Source organism: Delphinapterus leucas, chromosome 6, assembly GCF_059928025.1.
Source record: "Delphinapterus leucas isolate spDelLeu-1000000601 "Yukka" chromosome 6, BTC_Dleu_Yukka2, whole genome shotgun sequence".
Classification (NCBI taxonomy): Eukaryota; Metazoa; Chordata; class Mammalia; order Artiodactyla; family Monodontidae; genus Delphinapterus; species Delphinapterus leucas.
The window spans coordinates 36,853,815-36,878,697 of NC_143134.1; the positions used below are offsets into that span (position 1 = coordinate 36,853,815).

The following is a 24,883-nucleotide window of genomic DNA, read 5'->3' on the forward strand; positions in this document are numbered from 1 at the left end:
CAGGCCCTTGTAGAATCAGATAATCTGGAAGGGTTATCAGACATCCTTTGTATTTTTGCTCATTTCAAAATTTTTCACAGTATATTCTGATATTAACCATTATTATCCCTATTTGCAGTTGACAAACAAAATCATAGTGACCGTGTGATTTGTCTACAGGCGCAAAAAGTGTAATTGGCAGTGTATGGATTCAAACTCATCTTTCATCACTCCAAAATTAGAGTGGCTTTATTTGAAGTACTTGGGTTTGTTTTTTCTTTTATTTTCAGAGGATGAACAATCAATACATACGTCGAGAAGTTTTCTGCTGTGAAACTTGTCATGAGCTCAAAAGCTTCTGGGAGAAAGAAATTAGCAAACAGACTGGTTACCGGGAACTGGAGGAAGATCGTCAGGGAAGGAGTGCCCTGAGAAAGTATGTGGATTGTTTCTTCACTATTTTTTAAGGTAGATTTCCCCAGAAATATACCAGATGTGAAGATGGGGAAGCTGAATTGTTTTCATTACCTACTGTTCTAATAATGCAAATATTGGAGGTGGTATGGTCAAGTCGGTATAGCCACAGACAAGAGGAGAATGAGGTTTAAAGGAAGACATTTATTATACACACAGCTTTCAGAGAGAGTATCACTGCATGCCACTCAGGGCCACAGGATAAGCACCAGGTTTTGGCCGCGTGGCAGAAGATGAAAGCAGAGGGAAAGTCTAAGCCAGAGCCTTTATCAGGGTTTCCAAGGAAAGGCAGAGTAAACAGTTTAGGATTGGCTAGTTTGAATAATTCCTGAGGGTTGTGGGATTTAGGGATGGTCTCTAGTTGTCTGGTGCCTGGCCTGGTCTTGGGATGATATAGGGCAGGGGAAATATGGCTTTATCTATGAGAGTTAGATAAGGAGGTGCTTAGGGCCACAGACTCAGGATTGGTTGACATGCAGAAGAAAGCTAGCCCTGTCAAGGGCAGCCAGAAAGCTTTTTAAGATGTCAAAATGTCATAAAATATAGAAAATTAAAGACATGATTAATTCATCTACTCATTTAGTCTTGCTACCATCTATATCAGAGTTTCTCAACCTCAGCACAACTGACATTTAGGGTCTTATAATTCTTTGTTACTAAGGCAGCTGTCCTATGCTTTGTAAGATGTTTAGCAGCATCCCTCAAAACATTAGATGCTGCTAGTACTCCCCTGCCACATTGTGACAACCAAAAATATCTCCTGACATTGCCAAATGTCCTCTGGAGGGCAAAGTTGCCCCTTATTGAGAACCAATGACTTATAGATATGAACAAGCTTTTTTTTTGGTGTAAACAAAAATGAGTTTCTGTTATTTATATCTTAATGAACTGAAAAAATCTCTTCCTCACCCTGCCTCTGTTGCAATCCTCAGCACACGAGGATACACTAAATTTCAGAGTTAGGTCAACAGATGTGTATAAGTGTGAAAGATCCCACATCTGAGATGATACATATTAAGTTTCTTGGAGGAAGAATAATGTGATCTTCCTCTTACTGGCAGTTGAACTTGTTCTAGTCAAAGAAGTCTGCTGAGAGGGGAACATTTATTTACGTGAGAAGACATGTGTCACAAGTGTCAACATTGCTCTGAATAAAAGGGCCAGCACCTGCCCTCACACATGTAGTGCCCTGGAGCAGACAGATCAGCTCAACTTTTCAGGGACTGTCTGGGTTCTCTGTCCCTAAAGTGGGAACAGCCCAGCCACGCTGTCTATTTGCTGAGATGCCCACTTATAAGTGGAATCGCATCTGTGTGTTCTGCTGGACAGCAAGGCCTGTGCTTCCATGTTTCTGAGTATGCTGAGCTACAAACATGTGTAATTCACATGTGTTGCACCAACATTAACTTCTAAAAACTTTTCTTCAGCTCCTGAGGGGAAATAGCCTCTCTCTATATCCAGAGAAGAGCTCTACCATTATTCCAGTTACATTCCTGGTTGTCCAGCAAGAAAAACCAGGTTTTTCTAAATGCTAAAAGAGTTACATGTTAGAGCACCCAGTCCTGAAGAGTCCAGGGGAGCAAGAAGAGTCAGTTGTATGGTCCCTGCCATCTTCCTCCCCTAGTCCTGGCGCACAAGCCCACTGGGAGCCAGATCCCCACATGAGCCCTGTACTACATCTTCCTTTCCAGAAGCCCTGGGGTGTGGGATTAAGAGCAAAATTTGCAATATGATCTGCTTTTTTAATGTATAGATGCAGTTTATCCATATGTATAGGGAAAGATTAGAAGAAAATACTCAAATATTAAGAGGGTTATTTTTGACTGGTGGAATGGCAAATTTTGTGTGCATGTGTTCTTCTGTTTTTTCCAAAGTTTCTAAAATGACACTGTACCATATTATAATTAGGAAAAAAGTTATTAAAAAAAGCAACCATTTGCAAATGGCCCATAGAACAAATGAATTAATTATCCAGGTTCTAATGTGCCCCCTAAAAAGACTCCCTTCAGAGTTTGGAGCAGTTTTCTCTTCCTTCTATAGCCAAGAGAATAAATCTTCAAAATGTGCTCATCATGAAACGTTTTAGCATTGTCTCTCCCAAATAAACGTTTGAGGATGGAGACAGAGCTGCTGCCTTGCTCAGAGAAGAGGAAAATACGCAGAGGCTGGGGGAGGAGAGGCAGCTTCTATGGTCTCCTCCTCTGTTCTTGAGTCCCACTTACCAGAGCTGTTGCCCCCTATCAACTATGAATATAAAACTCAAAAAACCTTCTTAATTTGGTAAACAATGAATGACAACATAGTGGTTTTGTTATTATTTTTGTTCAAAAACAAAAACAAAACAAAAAATACAGCCACATATATCCCAGATGAACCAAGTTGCACAGAAAGAATATAAATATTTTTAAACCAAAACCAGAATGTCAGAATATTTGCTTAAATATTGCTTATGTAAGCAAACAGTTTGAAATATTGTCCTAGAATAATTATCTTCCAGGATACACTTGACCAGACCAATGAATGGCATAAAACCTTGGGTCCCTATTTCACCTAAGGCTATGGCTTTCCAAAATGCTTATATGTAAGTGCATAACCTGAGACACACACATAACACTGACACCTTTTGTTATTTTACCCTCCATTTATAAAAGTGGCAATTTCAAGCCACTGTGCAATCAAGAAATGTTCTAAATAAACAGTAGAAGACAAAAACCTCAAAAAGAAAACCTCAAAGTTTTCCACCAACGCCTTTGCTGATAGTAGAACAGAGCCAATAATGCCTTATGTTCCTCAGCTGGGCTAACCGGCAAGGCCTTGTGCCAAAGCTGAGTAGAGTGGAAACAGGTGTTTCACCATGGACATGCTCATTAGCACATGCCTACAGGTTCACTGACTGAGAGGAATGCAACCAGAGCTGCAGAGAATCCATTTACCCTAGGAACACATGTGTGTGGAAGAAGCCCTGGAGGTGAGATCACAAGCCAAAGTGGGTGGCCTCAGAACTAGAAACCCTCTTACTCTCTCTGAGTCTGGCTAGAAAGAAGCAACACAGCAGGCGTCAGTTCCCTGGAGAAGTTGAAGTCTGTTTGCAAATAACTGATTGAGGCAATTTGAGAGAAGTCAAGTGTACTGTAGGTACAATGAACAAATCTCCTGGTGTGTTGGGACAGTCCAGGTGTATGTATATCAATTTGTTATAATTATGAATTGTGCTCCCTTTTATTTCCAAAGTATCTCAATTTAGATGATAAATTATATGAACACCTAAGCCTAAATAACCAGCCTGTAACTATAACTGAGTAAATGTACAATGCTTATATGAAAATAATAATGTTTTAATGCAAGAAGTATGATCTTCAAAATACCTCTTCAGAACTTAGCAGAGCTCAGAGTGTCTAAGTGAGGAGAGGGGTTTATCAGGCCTCACCCCAAGACCACTCACCTCCCTCTGCTTTGATTCCTACTTATCAGTTATGTCAATCAGGATGCTTTCAGAAGCAGGTAACAAAATATCCAACTCATAATCTCCAAGCCAGATGAAATCATCATTTCAAACTTTTTATAAGATTTAGTCTACGAAAAATAACCAGTGAGAAAAATTTTAGTTAGTTTTTCCATTCAAACTGAGGGGGTGAGGTATATGGCTGGTAAACTGAGTTGTTCAGAGCAGTATGCTGAGCTGCTCCGTGACCAGACCCAGCTGGTGAGCTGAAGGTCAAAGGGAACCAGGATCAGGCCCATCTCTCCCCACTATGGAAAAACCACTGTAAAGGCATGTTCATTATTACACAGGAACAGGGGCAGCAAAAGCATCATCTGACCTTTCATATTAAAACAAAAGCACAGAGATTATGATTATAGTGTGAAACCTAAATTGGGAGATCAAGGACTCAGTAAATTATAAATTCCTTGATGACAAGGATTATTATTTTACTGCTCTTCTTTACATATTGAGGTAGCCACAGAGGTGCTCTAAACTTGCAATGGGAAGAAAGTTGACTAAGAGCCCTAGGTGCTGCCTTTCTGTATCTGCCATTTTATTTGAGCTGAGGCCACATTTACCCCTGACTGCTCTAGCCAATGACTGAGCATGGCAGGGGTAGCTAGTCCTGGTAAATTCCTGTGTGACAGAACTCCTCTACTGGGAAACTTTTACCCAGGGACTCCTCATCAGCTCAGCTGAGCTTTCCCAGAACTATGCTGTGGTTCGGGCCTTTTCCTACCCAATCATTCCTTACTTCTCACTCTCCTTTCACAGGTGTTAGACCAGCACGCTAATCTGAAGGCTATCCCTTACCATTTCTGTTTCTTCCCCCAACCCCTGCTTTATTTTTCATGGTTGATTCCTTTGAATCTGCTTCTTGGAGGACCCAAACTGGCACATATCTTTAGGGCCTAGCAAGCACATGATAGAAAAAAAAAAAAAAAAACTAATTATGTGCCCAGTTGATCTTCTGTGGTTCTTAGTAAGGACATTGTGATTCTGGTTTGTGATTCTGGCTTATGGTTCTTAAAAAAAGTCCTCCTTTCTAGTCAAATCCCATACTTATCAAGCAGAATCTGTGTTCCTAGATATTAATTACAACTCCACAAATCAGATGAATCTAGAACAATAAATAGTAAATATCATTTGGTCTCCATTTGAAAAGTGAGGTCAGTATTTCTAGACTTAAGGAAAAAAATGTTCTCTTCAAGTTTAATGTCAGTTTTATTGCTCCTCTGCTGTATCTGACTCTGTATACCAATTTTTAAGCATTATCTTTCTCATATTGACCTTCCTTACTATAAAAGAAAAGATCCATATATACACTTATATTCACCAGCTTACTGAGAGCACAAAGATAAAGAGAAGCAACACAGTGATGAAAGATATTGACCAGAAAGGGGCAGGAAACAGTCTAAATACTCATAAAATAGGATTTAATGGGAACTAGGTAGATAGTGGCATCTATCATCCATCTGGCAATAAATGGTGATATAGCTAATACAAAAAGTGAATAAATGTGTCATAAACCCCAGATTCCTAAATTCTGTTCCTAGAATAAATTCGTCATTCCAAATGTGTTAATTTGGTTCCTCCAAGAAGCAGAGGGCAAGATGAAATTAGATGGGTGTGAGATTTATTGGGGGAAGCACCTGTGAGAGAAAAATGGGAAGCAAGTTATGGTATGCTGGTAAACATTTAATGACTGTCTCTCTGTGGAAAAAGTGTATACACATATATATGTACATAATTTTATTATGAATTTTACTTTTATAAAGATGTGTGACATATACTTTACAAATAAGAATAAAACATGCAATGCTCTTTATTACACATTTCATATATCCAGCTGATTCTCACAGCACCCTTCTATGGGTTTTTGCCAACCTTTTGTCTCTATAGCCAACATATGGTTGCAATTCAGCCATGATAGGACAAAATCAGACAACGAATAAATATTTAATTACTATACAATTCAGCAAAGTCAGATTGTTAAGGATGTTAGTTTTCTAGTGCCAGAAGAGCTTTTCCACATTCTTTTTCTGCCATTCACAACATAATAGTTATAGAAGACAGGGCACACTTCTAAGTTTAATCTGCATTATTAAGATTTTCTCCATCACTTTCTTAAATCTAGATGAGGGGTCGGCAAATATTTCCTATAAAGGACAAAGTAGTAAATATTTTGGGCTTTGTGCTCTATGTTGCAACTACTCAATCCTGCCATTGTATGAAAGCAGTCACAGACAACAGTCACAAATGGGCAGGGCTGTGTTCTGATAAAACTTTATTTACAAAAACAGGCAATTGGCCAGCAGGATCTCTGAGTAACACATTTTCATACCCACCACACCAAGGAAAAGTTAAAGCCCCTTTAATTAATGATGAATTCACATTATATTATGCCCCTACAGTTCAATGAAACATATAGGCAGCAACCTTTATTACTGAGCTTTAAAAGACCCCAGGTGACAAAAGTCATGTACATTTGGAGGCAGATTTATTTACGGAGCCTTTCAGAGATGCTTAACAACGGGAGCTTGTGAGCTTGGATATTTCCCAGGTTGGAGAGGTTGATTGCAAATAAAATAACAAGATGATTACTTAATAACCATAATGAAGGAATATAATTATTAAAATTACTAATAGGTGGATCTTAATACAAGGTCATATAATCTCAATAAATCATCACTTCTTAAGAAAAATGTGCATGGACCTATGTCCACTAATGGGAGAGCAGCAGTTACATGTTTTATCTTCCCTTTCAAACCGGCAAACTATATTTCTATGTCATTCATTCTATTTAAAGTTGAGGTAGAATGAGGATGATATCCCCCCATGTCCCTATTCTCTCTGTATTTCAACTTTTAATCCTTGGTTGCTAATGTGCTTAAGCAACATCACCACCAAACAACAGGCCAACATTCCAAATTCTTTCCATTCTTTCTTGGGCCCATAATTGAGCAGAGTTTTACGTAAGAAGTTTCTTGGAGTCAGTTTGATAGTAGGTGCCTACAGCTTTCAAAATATTTATACCCTCTAGTTATTCACCTCTGGGGATCTTTTCAAGGAAAGTAGACTGGTATATGGAAAGAGTATTAATTATTATCATACTCACTTTAGGGTTATTTACAAGAGTAAACAATTAAGGTTGAATCCAATTTTTCTTTATTCATTATTGTGGATTCTAATTTATCCATAATAATCATGCATTGCTTTAGCATTGTTATGAACTGTGTCCCCCCAGATTCATATGTGGAAGTCCTAACCACCAGCTCCTTAGAATGTGACCGTATTTGGAGATAGGGCCTTTAAAACAAGTGACAGTTAAAGTGAGAGCTTTTAGGGTGGGACCCGATCCAAGTAACTGTTGTCCTTATAAGAAGAAGAGGTTATGATACACAAAGAGACACCAGGGATGCACAAACACAGAGGAAAGGCCGCATGAGGATGGAGCAAGAAGGACATCTGCATGTAAAGGAGAGAGGCCTTGGGAGAAATCAAACCTGTTAACACCTTGATCTTGAACTATCACCCTCCAAAACTGAGACAATAATTGTCTGTTGTTTAAGCCTGGTATTTTGTTATGGCAGCCCTATTAAATGATTAAAATGATTTATCCAACTTAAGAAACTAACCAAGCATATATTTTTTTAACATCTTTATTGGAGTATAATTGCTTTACAATGGTGTGTTAGTTTCTGCTTTATAACAAAGTGAATCAGCTATACATAAACATATATCCCCATATCTCCTCCTTCTTGTGTCTCCCTCCCATCCTCCCTATCCCACCTCTCTAGGTCATGGCAAAGCACCAAGCTGATCTCCCTGTGCTATGCAGCTGCTTCCCAGTAGCTATCTATTTTACATATAGGAGTATATTTAAGTCCATGCCACTCTCTCTTCGTCCCAGCTTACCCTTCCACTTCCCCGTGTCCTAAGGCCATTCTCTAGGTCTGTGTCTTTATACCTGTCCTGCCCCTAGAATCTTCAGAACCATTTTTCTTCAGATTCCATATATACATGTTAGCATATGGTATTTATTATTCTCTTTCTGACTTACTTCACTCTGTATGAGAGACTCCAAGTCCATCTACCTCACTACAAATAACTCAGTTTTGTTTCTTTTTGTGGCTGAGTAATATTCCATTGTATATATGTGCCAAATCTTCTTTATTCATTCATTTGTCAATGGACACTTAGGTTGCTTCTATGTCCTGGCTATTGTAAATAGAGCTGCAATGAACATTGGGTACATGACTCTTCTTGAATTACGGTTTTCTCAGGGTATATGCCCAGTAGTGGGATTGCTGGGTCATATGGTAGTTTTATTTTTAGTTTTTTAAGGAACCTCCATACTGTTCTCCATAGTGGCTGTATGAATTTACATTCCCACTAACAGTGCAAGAGGGTTCCCTTTTCTCCACACCCTCTCCAGCATTTATTGCTTGCAGATTTTTTTATGATGGCCATTCTGACTGGTGTGAGGTGACACCTCATTGTAGTTTTGTTTTGAATTTCTCTATGATTAGAGATGTTGAGCATCCTTTCATGTGTTTGTTGGCAATCTGTATATCTTCTTTGGAGAAATGTCTATTTAGGTCTTCTGCCTGTTTTTGGATTGGGTTGTTTGTATTTTTGTTGTTGAGCTGCGTGAGCTGCTTGTAAATTTTGGAGATTAATCATTTGTCAGTTGCTTCATTTGCAAATATTTTCTCCCATTCTGAGGGTTGTCTTTTCATCTTGTTTATGGTTTCCTTTACTGTGCAAAAGCTCTTAAGTTTCATTAGGTCCCATTTGTTTATTTTTGTTTTTATTTCCATTTCTCCAGGAGGTGGGTCAAAAAGGATCTTGCTGTGATTTATGTCATAGAGTGTTCTGCCTATGTTTTCCTCTAAGAGTTTGATAGTGTCTGGCCTTACATTTAGGTCTTTAATCCATTTTGAGTTTATTTTTGGGTGTGCTGTTAGGGAGTGTGCTAATTTCATTCTTTTACATGTAGCTGTCTAGTTTTCCCAGCCCCACTTATTGAAGAGGCTGTCTTTTCTCCATTGTATATTCTTGCCTCCTGTATCAAAAATGAGGTGACCATAGGTGCTTAGGTTTATCTCTGGGCTTTCTATCCTATTCCATTGATCTATATTTCTGTTTTTGTGCCGGTACCATACTGCCTTGATTACTGTAACTTGGTAGTATAGTCTGAAGTCTGGGAGCCTGATTGCTCCAGCTCCGTTTTTCTTTCTCAAGATTGCTTTGGCTATTTGGGGTCTTTTGTGTTTCCATACAAATTGTGAAATTTTTTGTTCTAGTTCTGTGAAAAATACCATTAGTAGTTTGATAGGGATTGCATTGAATCTGTAAATTGCTTTGCGTAGTATCGTCATTTTGACAATATTGATTCCGCCAATCTAAGAACATAGTATATCTTACCATCTGTTTGTGTCATCTTTAATTTCTTTCATCAGTGTCTTATAGTTTTCTGCATACAGGTCTTTTGTCTCCTTAGGGAGGTTTATTCCTAGTTAATTTATTCTTTTTGTTGCAATGGTAAATGGGAGTGTTTACTTAATTTCTCTTTCTTATTTTCATCATTATTGTATAGGAATGCAAGAGATTTCTGTACATTAATTTTGTATCCTGCTGCTTTACCAAATTCATTGATTAGCTCTAGTAGTTTTCTGGTTGCAACTTTCGGATTCTCTATGTATAGTATCATGTCATCTGCAAATAGTGACAGCTTTACTTCTTCTTTTCCGATTTGAATTCCTTTTTCTTCTCTGATAGCTGTGGCTAAAACGTCCAAACTATGTTGAATAATAGTGGTGAGAGAGGATAACCTTTTCTCTTTCTTATCGTAGAGGAAATGGTTTCAATTTTTCATCATTGAGGATGATGTTGGCTGTGGGTTTGTCATATGTGGCCTTTCTTATGTTGAGGTAAGTTCCCTCTATGCCTACATTCTGCAGTGTTTTTGTCATAAATGGGTGTTTAATTTTGTTGAAAGCTTTTTCTGCATCAATTGAGATGATGATATGATTTTTCTCCTTCAATTTGTTAATATGGTTTATCACATTGATTGATTTGCATATACTGAAGAATCCTTGCATTCCTGGGATAAACCCGACTTGATCAGGGTGTACAATCCTTTTAATGTGCTATTGGATTCTGTTTGCTAGTATTTTGTTGAGGATTTTTGCATCTACGTTCATCAGTGACATTGGCCTGTAGTTTTCTTTCCTTGTGACATCTTTGTCTGGTTTTGGTATCAGGGTGATGGTGGCCTTGTAGAATGAGTTTGGGAGTGTTCCTCCCTCTGCTATATTTTGGAAGAGTTTAAGAAGGATAGATGTTAGCTCTTCTCTAAATGTATGATAGAATTCATCTGTGAAGCCATCTGGTTCTGGGCTTTTATTTGTTGGAAGATTTTTAATCACAGTCCCAATATCAGTGCTTGTGATTGGTCTGTTTATGTTTTCTGTTTCTTCCTGGTTCAGTCTCGGAAGGTTGTGCTTTTCTAAGAATTTGTAGATTTCTTCCAGGTTGTCCTTTTTATTGGCATAGAGTTACTTGTAGTAATCTCTCATGATCCTTTGGATTTCTGCAGTGTGTGTTGTAACTTCTCCCTTTTCATTTCTAATTCTATTGATTTGAGTCTTCTCCCTTTTTTTCTTGATGAGTCTGGCTAATGGTTTATCAATTTTACCTTTTCAAAGAACCAGCTTTTAGTTATATTGATCTTTGCTATTGTTTCCTTCATTTCTTTTTCATTTATTTCTGATATGATCTTTATGATTTCTTTCCTTCTGCTAATTTTTTGTTGTTCTTCTTCTTCTTTCTCTAATTGTTTAGGTGTAAGGTTAGGTTGTTTATTTGAGATGGTTTTTTTTTTTTTTTTTTGAGATTGGATTATATTGCTATAAATTTCCCTCTTAGAACTGTTTTTGCTGCATCCCATAGGTTTTGGGTCATTGTGTTTTCATTGTCATTTGTTTCTAGGTATTTTTTGATTTCCTCTTTGATTTCTTCAGTGATCTCTTGGTTATTTAGTAATGTGTTGTTTAGCCTCCATATGTTTGTATATTTTACAGATTTTTTTCCTGTAATTGTTATGTAGTCTCAGGGTGTTGTGGTCAGAAAAGATACTTGATATGATTTCAATTTTCTTAAATTTACCAAGGCTTGATTTGTGACCCAAGATATGATCTATCCTGGAGAATGTTCCATGAGCACTTGAGAAGAAAGTGTATTCTGTTGTTTTTGGTGGGAATGTCCTATAAATATCAATTAAGTACATCTTGTTTAATGCATCATTTAAAGCTTGGGTTTTCTGATTTATTTTCAGTTTGGATGATCTGTCCATTGGTGAAAGTGGGGTGTTAACGTCCCCTACTATGATTATGTTACTGTCGATTTCCCATTTTATGGCTGTTAGCATTTGCCTTATGTATTGAGGTGCTCCTATGTTGGGTGCATAAATATTTACAATTGTTATGTCTTCCTCTTGGATTGATCCCTTGATCTTTATGTAGTGTCCTTCTTTGTCTCTTCTAATAGTCTTTATTTTACAGTCTATTTTTCCTGATATGAGAATTTCTACTCCAGCTTTCTTTTGATTTCTATTTGCATGGAATATCTTTTTCCATCACCTCACTTTCAGTCTCTATGTGTCCCTAGGCCTGAAGTGTTTCTCTTGTAGACAACATATATATGGGTCTTGTTTTTGTATCCATTCAGCCAGCCTATATCTTTTTGTGGGAGCATTTAATCCATTTACATTTAAGGTAATTATCAATATGTATGTTCCTGTTATGATTTTTTTAATTGTTTGGGTTTGTTATTGTAGGTCTTTTCCTCCTCTTGTGTTTACTGCCTAGAGAAGTTCCTTTAGCATTTGCTGTAAAGCTGGTTTGGTGGTGCTGAATTCTCTTAGCTTTTGTTGTATGTAAAGGTTTTAATTTCTCTGTCGAATCTGAATGAGATCCTTGCTGGGTAATCTTGGTTGTTGGTTTTTCCCTTTCATCACTTTAAATATGTCTTGCAATTTCCTTCTAGCTTGCAGAGTTTCTGCTGAGAGATCAGCTGTTAACCTTATGGGGATTCCCTTGTGTGTTATTTGTTGTTTTTCCCTTGCTGCTTTTAATATTTTTTCTTTGTATTTAATTTTTGATAGTTTGATTTATATTCATCCTGGCATGTTTCTCCTTGGATTTGTCCTGTATGGGAATCTCTGCACTTCCTGGACTTGATTGACTCTTTCCTTTCCCATATTATGGACGTTTTCAACTATAATCTCTTCAAATATTTTCTCAGTCCCTTTCTTTCTCTCTTCTTCTTCTGGGACCCCTATAAATAGAATGTTGGTGAGTTTAATATTGTCCCAGAGGTCTCTGAGACTGTCCTCAGTTCTTTTCATTCTTTTTTCTTTATTCTGCTCTGCAGTAGTTATTTCCACTGTTTTATCTTGCAGATCACTTATCTGTTCTTCTGCCTCAGTTATTCTGCTATTGATCCCATCTAGAGTATTTTTCATTTCATTTATTGTTTTGTTCTTCATTGTTTGTTTCATCTTTAGTTCTTCTAGGTACTTGTTAAATGTTTCTTGCATTTTGTCTATTCTATTTCCAAGATTTTGGATCATCTTTACTGTCATTATTCTGAATTCTTTTTCAGGTAGACTGCCTATTTCCTCTTCATTTGTTAGGTCTGGTGGGTTTTTGCCTTGCTCCTTCATCTGCTGTGTGTTTCTCTGTCTTCTTATTTTGCTTAACTTACTGTGTTTGGGGTCTCCTTTTCACAGGCTGCAGGTTCGTAGTTCCCTTGTTTTTGGTGTCTTCCCCCAGTGGCTGTTGGTTCAGTGGATTGTGTAGGCTCCCTACTGGGGGGACTGGTGCCTGTGTTCTGGTGGATAAGGCTGGATCTTGTTTTTCTGGTGGGCAGGACCACGTCCGGTGGTGTGTTTTGGGATGCCTGTAACCTTATTATGATTTTAGGCAGCCTCTCTGCTAATGGGTAGGGTTGTGTTCCTGTCTTCCTAGTTGTTTGGCATAGGGTGTCCAGCACTGTAGCTTGCTGGTTATTCAGTGGTGCTGTGTCTTAGCGTTGAGAAGGAGATCTCTGGAAGAGCTTTCACTGTTTGATATTACATGGAGCTGGGAGGTCTCTGGTGGACCAATGTCCTGAACTTGGCTCTCCCACCTCAGAGGCACAGGCCTGACACCCAGCCGGAGCACCAAGACCCTGTTAGCCACATGGCTCAGAATAAATGGGAGAAAAAAAGAAAGAGAGAAAAAAGAAAGAAAAAGAAAGAAAATTATTAAAATAAAAAATTTTTAAAGTATTAAAATTTTAAAAATTAGAAAGTGATTATAAAAGTAGAAAGAGAGAGCAACCAAACCAAAAAACAAATCCACCATAGATAACAAGCATTAAAAACTATATAAAAAAAAAACACAGAAAAACAGACAGAACCCTAGGACAAATGCTAAAAGCAAAGCTATACAGACAAAATCACACAAGAAGCATACCCATACACACTCAGAAAAAGAGAAAAAGGAAATATATATATATGTATCTATTTTAAAAAAAAGAAAGAGAGCAACCAAATCAATAAACAAATCTAGCAATGATAATAAACTCTAACTACTAAACTAAGATAAACATAAAACCAGAAACCAGTCTGTCGCATACAGCAAACCTCAAGTCTACTCTTGCTCCCAAAGTCCACCGCCTCAATTTTGGGATAATTCGTTGTCTATTCAGGTATTCCACAGATGCAGGTACATCAAGTTGATTGTTGAGATTTAATCTGTTGCTCCTGAGGCTGCTGGGAGAGATTTCCCTTTCTCTTCTTTGTTAGCACAGCTCCTGGGGTTCAGCTTTGGATTTGGCCCCACCTGTGCGCATAAGTCTCCTGAGGGCGTCTGTTCCCGCCCAGACAGGATGGGTTTAAAGGAGCAGCTGATTGTGGATTCTGGCTCACTCAGGCTGGGGGAGGTCGGGGTACGGAATGCGGGGTGTCTGGCTCACTCAGGTTGCGGGGAGTTCAGGGTACGGAATGCGGGGTGAGCCTGTGGCAGCAGAGGCCAGCGTAACATTGCAACAGCCTGAGTTGCACCGTGTGTTGTCCCAGGGAATTTGTCCCTGGATCACGGGACCCTGGCAGTGGTGGGCTGCACAGTCTCCTGTGAGGGGAGATGTGGATAGTGAGCTGTACTTGCACACAGGCTCCTTGGTGGCTGCAGCAGTAGCCTTAGTGTTTCATGCCCATCTCTGGTGTTTGTGCTGATAGCCGTGGCTCATGCCCGTCTCTGGAGCTCATTTAGGTGGTGCTTTGAATCCCCTCTCCTTGCGCACCCTGAAACAATCTCTTGCCTCTTAGGCAGGTCCAGAGGTTTTCCCGGACTCCCTCCCGGCTAGCTGTGGCACACTAGCCCCCTTCAGGTTGTGTTCACACAGCCAACCCCAGTCCTCTCCCTGGGGTCTGCCTCTGAAGCCTGAGCCTCAGCTCCCAGCTCCTGCCCACCCCGGAGGGTGAGCAGACAAGCCTCTGAGGCTGGTGAGTCCTGGTTAGCAGTGATCCTCTGTGTGGGAATCTCTCCACTTTGCCCTCTGCACCCCTGTTGCTGCGCTCTGCTCTGTGGCTCCGAAGCTTCCCCCGCCCCCCGCCACACCCCGTCTCCGCCTGTGAAGGGGCTTCCTAGTGTGTGGAAACTTTTCCTCCTTCACCGCTTCCTCCCAGATGTGCAGGTCCCATCCCTATTCTTTTGTCTCTGTTTTTTCTTTTGCCCTACCCAGGTACGTGGGGGAGTTTCTTGCCTTTTGGGTAGTCTGAGGTCTTCTGCCAGCATTCAGTGGGTGTTCTGTAGGAGCTGTTCCACATGTAGATGTATTTCTGATGTATCTGTGGGGAGGAAGGTGATCTCCACATCTTACTACTCTGCCATCTTGAAAGTCTCCCCAAGTGTATACTTTTTAATACTAGTGTCCTTCACACTTAGGCTCCTAGATCTGCTCTCCAGAGAAAACTGACATCAACAGTTTCTCATATATATCTCTCCAAAACTTTAGTTTTTCTAAGCAAATAAATAAGTGTGCTGTATTTTTATGCAAAATGGGATCTACACAATCTTCAATATTCTGCACTTTCCTTTTTTAATTTTTAAAAAAATTTTTATTGGAGTATAGTTTCTTTACAATATTGTTTTAGTTTATAATGTGCAGCAGAGTGAATCAGCTATACATATACATATATCCCCTTTTTTTGGATTTCTTTCTCATTTAGGTCACCACAGAGCACTGAGTAGAGTTCCCTGTGCTATACAGTAGGTTCTCATTAGTTATCTATTTTATACATAGTATTAATATGCACCTTCCTTTTTTAACTTATGCTATCTTGGAAGTTTTTCTATATTGGCACTTTCAGTACTTCTTTAATGTTTTCCACAATAATGATGTGACAATTAATTTAAACAATCACACTGAAGGACATTTAGGTTGTTTTTCATTTTTTGGCTTTACAAACAATGTTGTAATAAGAATACTTGTATATACATTATTCATACATGGATAAGCATTATGGGATAAGTTCATAGAAATGAAGATATGTCAAAAGATGAGTGTTTTAAATTTTGATAGCTATTGCCTCCTTGTCTTGCAAAGAGGTTGTTTTAAACTTCCACTCTAAGCATGGGAATGCCAATTCCCACAGTCACTCACACTGTGTGTTGTCAAACTCTTAATCATTGTTAATCTGACAGGTGAAAATGGCATCTCACTGTTTTAAAATGAATTTAATTAATTATAGGTTTGGTTGAGATCTTTTCATATGCATAGGAACTAGCTGGATTTCTTCTTCAGAAACTGCCTTTGTATAGCCTCTGCCTGTTTGATTATAGACTTTCTTTTTCTTAATTGATTTATAAGCACCATGCATTTCTTTTCTTTTTGTGTACAGATCTATGAGTTTGACAAATGCTCAGAGTCATGTAATCACCACAGTCAAGATATAGAATAGTTCCATCACTCTGAAAAATTCCCTTAAGCTTCTCCTTTGTGGTCAACTCCTCTCCCAGTTTCCAGTCCATAGCAACCACTGATCTGTACTTCATCCCTATAGTTTTGCCTTTTCCAGAATGTCATAAATGAATTATACAGTATGTAGTCTTTTGTGTCTGGCTCTTTTCACTTAGCACAATGTACTTGGGATTTTTTCTTCTTGTTGTGTGTATCAATTGTGTACATCCATTCCTTCTCATTGCTGAGTACTTTTCTGTGGTAGGGATGTATCACAATTTGGTGATCCACTCCCCACTGAAGGACATTTAGGTTGTTTCCAGTTTTGGGTGACTATAAATAAAAGTGCTGTAAACATTCACATATAGATTTCTGTGTGAAGATAAATTTCTATTTCTCTTGAGCAAATAGGATTGAAATTACTGGGTCATAGGGCAAGTGTATGGTTAACTGTATCAGAAACTGCCAAACTGTTTTACAAACTGCACCGTTTTGCATTTTAATAGCATGTAAAAGAGTTCCAGTTAGTCAGCATCCTGGCCAACACTTGGTTTGAGTTTTGTTGTGAGGGTTTTTTGGTTTGGGGGGTGGGGGTTGGTTTTTGGTTTTGCCAGGGGAGGTAGGGGGAAAGAGTTGGTTTTTTATTTGTTTGTTTGTTTTGGTTATGCTATGAGGTAAGTGGCACCTCATTGTTGTTTTAATTTGCATTTTCCTAATTATGTTGAGCATCTTTTACGTGTTTATTTGCCACCCATATTACTTCTTTAGAAAAATGTCTGTTCAAATATTTTCCTCATTATATTACTTTCTTATCATTGAGTTTGAAACTATATATATTCTGGAAATAATTCCCTTATCAGATATGTGACTTGCAAATATTTTCTCCCTGTTTGTGGCTTGTCTTTTATTCTCTTTACAGTATCTTTCACAGAACAAATTGTTTTAATTTTGATGAAGCCCAAATTTTTTATTCTTTTATGAGTCAGGCTTTTTGTAATGTATATAAGAATTTTTGCCTTATCCCAAGGTCATGAAGATATTATTTTGTGGCTTTTTTCTTGAAGCCTTGGTCTTACATTTTACATTCATGTCTATGATCCATTTTTAGTTAATTTTGTATAAGATGTGGAGTGTGGATCAAAGGCCATTTTTTAATATGGATATATAATGTTCCAGCATCATTTATTGGAAAAAAAATACTATCCTTCCTCCATTGAGCTGCCTTTGTACTTTGTCAGAAATCAATTGGCTATATTTGTGTATGTTTATTTCCACACCATTCTGTTCCATTGATCTGTTTCTTCCTTCACCAATGCTACACTGTCTTGATGATGGTAGCTTTACATTAAGCCTCAAAATCATGTAGTATGAGTCTCCCATCTTTCTTCTACTTTAAAATTGTTTTGGCTAATTGACTTCTTTTGCCTTTCCATATAAAATTTAGAATCAGCTTGTTGATAGCTACAGAAAAGTCCTGCTGGGATTTTGATTGATATTACTCTGAATCCGCATACCAATGTAGGAAGGAATAAATTTTGGAGAAAACTACATATTCATAGACTGCTCATTACTCTACTGATTTTTTCTTCATTAATTTGTAAAAGCCATTTATTTCTCTTAAAAGATATTCTTCAGAAGGAAAAAAACCCAAAACACAAAAAACTTCTCTGGACCAGCAGATGTCTAGACAAATGCACTAACCACGTATATTGTTTCCCCTCTTCAGGCTCAGAGAAGAATGGAAGCAGAGACTGGAGAAAAGGCTGGGGATGTTGGACAATCCTGATGGGAAGGAAAAGCAGGCAAACACTGTGGGCTGAGAGCTTCCTGCCTCATCCACTTCAAAGATAACAAGCCACCAAGGGCACTTTTCTAAGAGAAAAAACTAGCACCCAAATTATGTTGACTTACTAAGCAGGACACTCTCTATTTGCTCTCGCATTTGTGAGGGGATTTACATGTGAAACCTCCCCCAGTGCTAATGGGAGTCTTTATCCAACTGAATCCTCCCTGCCACAGAGGACAGGATGACCTCCAAAGGGATAAGAAGCTCGGGTTATCTAATATAAAAACCTCTTTGAGTTAACATGTAATGTAATTTATTTCCACATTTTCTTCTCATGTAAAAAATCTTGTTATTTTATCCAAGCTTACCAGGGGCAATGACCTTGTTGGGAAACTGGCTTACCTAGGTCTTCTGGAAAAACATAGTCATACAATCTGTTTTCCTGTTCTCCCTTTTTTGTGAAGACAGAAATGCTACTGCTTACAGAAAGAAAGCTGTTATTATGAAAAGAATAATTTTTTAACATTATGGTTTGAAAATGAACTGAACTAAATTATTTTCTCTTCATATAAATTGGATTTTTTTAAAATAAACATTTAATTAGAAACATGCAGTGAAAGCAAAATAATGCTTAATAAACTTGGTTGTCGTGCCCTCACTGGTGTGTGCCCTGTGTTAACCCCTCACGCCTGTCGTGGTTAGTTCTCTGCTGCTATAGCAAGTGTCAGCTCCAAGCTGTCTTTAGAATGTTTTGGAATTTAAAGTCACTTTCACTGCAGCCTCCTCTCAGGCCCACAGCATGATCATGGTCACAGATCAGGAGGGACTCTGTCAATCACAGGAACTAGGGCTCCTCTACCCAGGGATCCCTCACAGGGGACAGGAGCAGAGTGGGAAGCCTGAGGCAGCCTCTGGCCAGAGGGACCCAGAGAATGACACAGACAATGCTGGGGAGGGTATCACAGCGCTCACAGATGCTATGTGGTGGCATAAACTGCTGTCCCTATAAAACTAAAAGAGATCCTTATGGCTGAGAGGTCCACAGGGTGGCAACAGGGTTGGAGAGGTGATTCCACATCCCCACAGTTATGAGATCCAGGGTACAATGTTCAGGTCTTTGCTATAGGCTCTTATCCAATTCAGATGTAACAAAGCAGTAAATTACAGCTGGGAAAATCTGAGCAAAGTTTGGGAAAAGAAGCTAATAATAAAATAGAATTTTAGTAAGGACAGAGAACCATGGGAATAGGTATCAGGATACATAACCACATCTGAGAGTCAGCGAAAGCCCCCTGAGAAACTGATGTTTAAGCTGAAACATAAAAATGAGTAAGAGTCATGCAGAAGAAAAGAAACAGCATGTGTGAAGAACTAAAGAGGAGCAGGAGGGCTGCAGAGTGGAGGGGGCCTGGGGGTCCTGGGAGGTGAAGAACCAGGAAATGTGTCTGTGACACAGAATGAGGAGGGCAGCTGTTTTATAGGAGGGTGGAGACATGAGCAGGGGCCTCTGGGGCCCAAGCTAAAGATCCTGCATTGATCCACAGGGGATTAGAAAGCCATTGACAGATTTTAGGTAGAGAAATGAACAGATTAGGTTTGCATTTTTAATTTTTTCAGATTTTGTCTATACATACATATGTATATAATTTTATATAAGTGCATAAATTTGATCATATCACATATGCTGATATGATTTTATTAGTTTTTATTAACCTTTTATCCCTTGTCTTTACCGTCTTGACTTGCTCCCTCCCTTTTTTTTGAAGCTCCACATCCATGATGTGGATGTTCCATAATAAAGTCAACAATTCTTTTAGGGATGGACAATCATGCTACATCCAGGTTTTTGCCATTTGAACAATGCAGCAGTAAATACTCTTGTTCACAGGTCCTTTATTCTAATGGTTTTGAGCTGGAAAGTAAACTGATTTCCAGGAATGGGAAATTAGAACAAACAGTATTGCAGTTTCTTTTAAAATGTTACTAGAACACTTCCCAAAAAGGCTGACGAAACTTCCCTATGAACCAGCAGTTTACAAGAGTACTCTTCTCCCACATTGCTGCCAGCAATATGTATCATAGTTGTTTTTTTTTTAATAGATCCTTATTGGAGTATAATTGCTTCACAACACTGTGTTAGTTTCTGTTGTACAACAAGGTGAATCAGCCATATGCATACATCTATCCCCATATACCCTTCCTCTTGAGCCTCCCTCCCACCCTCCCTATCCCACCCCTCTAGGTCATCGCAAAGCCCCGAGCTGATCTCCCTGTGCTATGCGGCTGCTTCCCACTAGCTATTTTACATTCGGTAGTGTACATATGTCCATGCCACTCTCACTTCGCCCCAGCTTCCCCCTCCCACCCCACCCCATGTCCTCAAGCCCATTCTCTAAGTCTATGTCTTTATTCCTGCCCTGTCACTAGGTTCATCACTACCTTTTTTTTTTGATTCCATATTATGTGTTAGCATACGGTATTTGTTTTTCTCTTTCTGACTTCACTCTGTATGACAGACTCTAGGTCCATCCACCTCACTACAAATAACTCAATTTCATTTCTTTTTATGGCTAAGTAATGTTCCATTGTATATATGTGCCACATCTTCTTTGTCCATTCATCTGTTGATGGACATTTAGGTTGGTCCCATGTCCTGGTCATAGCTGTTTTTAATTTTTTCTAATCCGAGGGGAGTTGAGTGACATCACTTTGTTTCTTTGACCATTAGTGATTGGGGTTTCTTTTCGTTTATTTGTTTATTAGTTTAATTTCCTCATCTGTGAATTACCTACTCATACCTATTGCCCATTCTTCTGAGGTTTGCCTTCCTACATCAATATGTACAAACTCTTTATTCATTGTAAAACTTAACCCCTATATTGTCATTTGCATTAAAAGTCTAAAGGGCAGGGAAGGCTCACTTAAACAGCCATTATCAAGTCTGAAAACCTCAAAGCTATAAAGGTAAAATTAGGCATATTTTTATATGTAAAAATGAAAAGCTTATATGTGGTAAAATATACCACGAGAAGTGGCTTTGGCAGATTTGCAAGTTTAAATGATTACTCAGCTACAGTTAGGAAAACAGATTAGAGGTGAAATGGTAGGAGACAAATTAGAAGGCTGTTTCCGAGGTCTACATGGCAGAGAATGAAGATGGGCAGATAGAGCGGGTAGGTCTTGCAGGTTGATTGAATGTAAGGGAGCAAGGCACAGAGATTCTAAAAATATTGATGTTAACTTATTTTAACTAACATTTAATTAACATGAGTTAAGTAAAAAGAATGAGCCTAAAAAGACAGCAGAGCTGGTTTTGTTACCAGTGGGAATCTTGGACAAGGGCCTAACCCCTTTAACTGTGGTTTTCTTGTCTATGGTAATAGGCTTGAGCTTGCTATAATCTATTTCTTGAGGCGGTTGAGATTAAATGCACAGATGTAAAATCTCCTAGAGAGGAGCTGATACAGAGTGAGTCCTCCATGTACCTCAACTCTCTGCCTCATTCCATTTCTTGCTCTCACTGGGCTGGGTCCGTGGAAAATGCAATGGGGCAGTGGTTACCAAGCCTGCCTGCTGGTCAGAATCACCTAGAAAACTGATTAAAATTTATGGATATCTGGACTCCACTCTCAGAGATTCTGATTCTGTTGGTCTGGTATGGGGCTCAGGGGTTTTTGTATTTTTATCAAGCTACCCAGGAGACTCTGATGCTTAGCCAGACTTGGAAATGTCTTCTCCAGAGGGCACAGGATTGAGTGGAGAAAAACAATTAAAACCGAGTCAGTCACCAGGGTGTACACTAGATCTCCAAAACTTAGTCATCCTGCACAACTGAAACTTTGTACCCTCTTCCCATTTCCCCCAGGCCCCAGCCCCTGGCAACCACTGTAGTTTAATAGTACTATATTGTATATTTGAAATTTGTTAAGAGAGTAGACTTGTGTTCTGAGCACACATACGCATACAGATAACGGTAACTATGTGAGGTGATGGAAATGATAATTAGCTTGACTGTGGTAGTCATTTCACAAAGTATATATGTATCAAAATATCACGTTGTATATCTTAAATATATACAATTTGTCAATTATACCTCAGTGAAGAGGGGTGGAAACTGAGTCAGCATGGAAGGCCATAAGAAGGGCACATGAGATGCTGTGGAGGGTCCAGCCTGGGAGAGGCATGGAGGTCTCACAGAGAGGGTGAGATTAGGCCTTGAAGGAGAGGGAACAGCATTCTTCCTCAGGAATGAGCTTTTTTTAACTGGAGAGATGGGTTGGGGTTAAACGGGGAGGCCCTTGAAATGCTGGCTAAGGAGTTGATGAGTCTCCAAAGGCAATGGAGACACATTAGAGGCTTTTAGGCAGGGCAGTAACTTGCTAAGAATTTGTCTTAAGTGACTGAATGAAACACCCTTGGCAGCGGTGTGGAGAATGCACTCTACAGGTGCTAGGGATAGTCTTTGTTAAAACTATGTTTATCCAAACAACTTGATTTGGAAACTATACCCCTTATGTGATCTCTACTCCATTCAAGGTGAGTGAAAATACAAATAAAAATGTGGTCTAAAGTGATTAAATATAGAGACCAAAACATGACTAATTTGCCTTATGCTGTGACTCAAAAAAAAACCCTTAAGCTTACAGCTTTTTATTTCAAAATTAATTAGCACATTTCCTTTAATAACCCTGTGTGAAACAAACTGAAAATGGCAAAATCTTGAATTGCACCAAATTAGAGATGAGCTCAGCCACTCAAAAAGGCTTTACTGAATTTAAACCACAGCTTTATTTATGGTTGATAATAAGAAGATATAAAAGGCCTTTTGTCTTTTGGACAAATGATTTAGTATCAGTGACAGAAGAAATGAAAGCAGAAAATATCTCTTTTCACAAAAGCAATTAAACAGTAAAATTGTGAAGAGCTCTCAACATCCGGATCAGCGCCCAAGCCCTCAGGCTGTCTTTGGTTCAGACAAGCGGAAACACATGCCCAGCCAGGAGACAACATGGCACTTGAAGGCTTTGCTACCAGAGACATGGTGGATGGGCATAGAGGGGTGGACACTGATTAGAAAAGATTTACTGCCCTACGCTTTCAGACGACATGGGCAGCACCCAAAGACCTAATAATCCTTAGATAAATGAAAGGATTATTTGCAACTCTGGACCACCTCCCCCAAACACCATGAGCACTGAAACACTGCTAAAATGCAGGTGAAGAACAAAGCCAGGCTTCCCCAGAGGACCACAACAGGACAGGAATGAGGACAGGCAACCCCCTCAGCTTCTGCTTGCCCATGTGCCCCTTGAGAACATAGATGCTAAAGGGGGAAGATAGCATTCCCCCACTCCAGGAACCTTAGATTAATTATCTTAGAAAATAATAGTTTTCTTTGAAGAGAGTAAATAATTGCACTTGTAATAAATAATTTTTGATTGTAAAAATAGACAAGTTTGTGGTAAAATTTCAGGAAAGTAAAAAGCTTATAAAAATCACCCAAAGTTCACCAACTAGCAATAAACACTGCTAATATCTTTTAAACTTCCAAGCATCCCTCTATTTAGATATAGTATCTTTCAAAAAGATAAATAATTTTTCAAAAGTGTAACCTTACCACAAATTATTTTTTACCTGTTTTTCCATTCAACAATATATTCTGGACATTATAAAATTGATTAAAAAATCTTTTGTACATCATACTTTTGTTGGCTGTGTATTATTTGGATGTAAATAATTAATTTAAACAATTCCCTTTTGACAGACTTTTTAGTTTTTCACTACAAAGGACATTTCAATGAATGTTATTTTCTTTAATTTTTTTTAATATATCTGTCCAATTATCTACTTAGAATAAACTCTAAGAGGTGAAACTGCTCTGTCAAAGAGTGACCATGCAAGAGAAGACAACTCCTGGCTCATGCTAGACACCTTCGTACTGGTGCTGTTGGTTTTGCCTGACCAGTGTCAATTCCCCCTTTCCCTTATAACAGACTGTAATGGGGTGGGGGATGGGGTAAAGGCCCATCTCCAACTCACTTTGCATGTGGTAAAGAGAGGTATCCCCACCCCCAGACCTGTGACACAAGCCTGGCTGATCAAAGAAGTGCTAAAGATCGTTGCAGGGACGGCCCAGGACCTAAATAGGTCCAGGGCCTGGGCTGGAACTATAGGATCTGCCAGCAATAAAGCTGATGGAGCCTGAAGCTGCTGTCAGTCACCACGGGGATGGTGCTGTCCATGAACGAGGCCAAAGCACAAGATCTGGAGCCACTTCACCCCTAGACCATTTGATTTCTTCACCCTTTTTTTTTTCTTAAAACATTTTAGTTGTCTTTCGCTCTCTTGTAAACAAAAAAAAGTAAAGAGTAAGGAAATAATGGTTAAAGAAAAAAAAGTCCTTCTCTGGACCTAGTTCCCAGTACACAGGCACCAGCCCCGGGGCCCTGACTAGGCTGCACCTAATGATACTGCCTGAATGTCTGGCTACAATGACTGATCCCAGGCTAGATACTGGCCCAGAGCCTGGCCAGAGACAAGCACATCAGCATTAGTGGCTGCACAAAGATGCTCACAGAGCCCTGGCTCACTTCCTTCTATGTTTTGGGGAATAAGAATAAGAATCCCATTTAAAGGTGGGGGCTGCTCAACTTCATTTTTAAGTGTTTACTGCTGAACTTCTCAGATGCATTAGCATACTAATATGCATCAGGCTCTCCAAAGGCTCCATGTGGTCTGGATCTTCAGAGTATGGGGGGAAGTGGGGGAGAGGGGGGCCTCTGGCCAGCTAGCCCACAGGCTACCAGTTAAGAGTCCTGGGCTGCACCTTCCAAGCTGAAGACCATAGGCAAGTCACTTAACCTCTCTGAAACTCAGTTCCCTCATCTCCGAAGTACCTGCCTTATAGGGTTACTGTCAAGATTAGATAAGCAGAGTGCTTGAACAACACTTGAAACACCAAAGACTGCAATAAATGTTAGCTCTTAACATTTCAGCATTAAAGTCCACAATGTACTTTTCCCATTATTACCTCATCTGAGGACTCTTGTACCCAAGTCCAAGTCCAAGAGGGCAGTGAGCAGATCATACTGTAGTCTGCTGACCTGGCAGGAGGCTGGTGGAGAGGAGGTGACAGTGGAAGAATATGA

At 39.2% G+C, this 24,883-nt stretch overlaps 1 protein-coding gene across 1 annotated transcript; it reads left to right on the forward strand.

Annotated features, from left to right (window-relative positions):
* The first annotated feature begins 269 nt into the window (after nt 1-269).
* Nucleotides 270-18,369, forward strand: FAM240B (family with sequence similarity 240 member B). Its single transcript, XM_030759447.2, has 2 exons — nt 270-415; nt 17,676-18,369. Exons 1-2 carry the CDS (start codon nt 273-275, stop codon nt 17,767-17,769), a joined length of 237 nt encoding a protein of 78 aa, XP_030615307.1. The 5' UTR covers nt 270-272; the 3' UTR covers nt 17,770-18,369.
* Nucleotides 18,370-24,883: the final 6,514 nt, after the last annotated feature.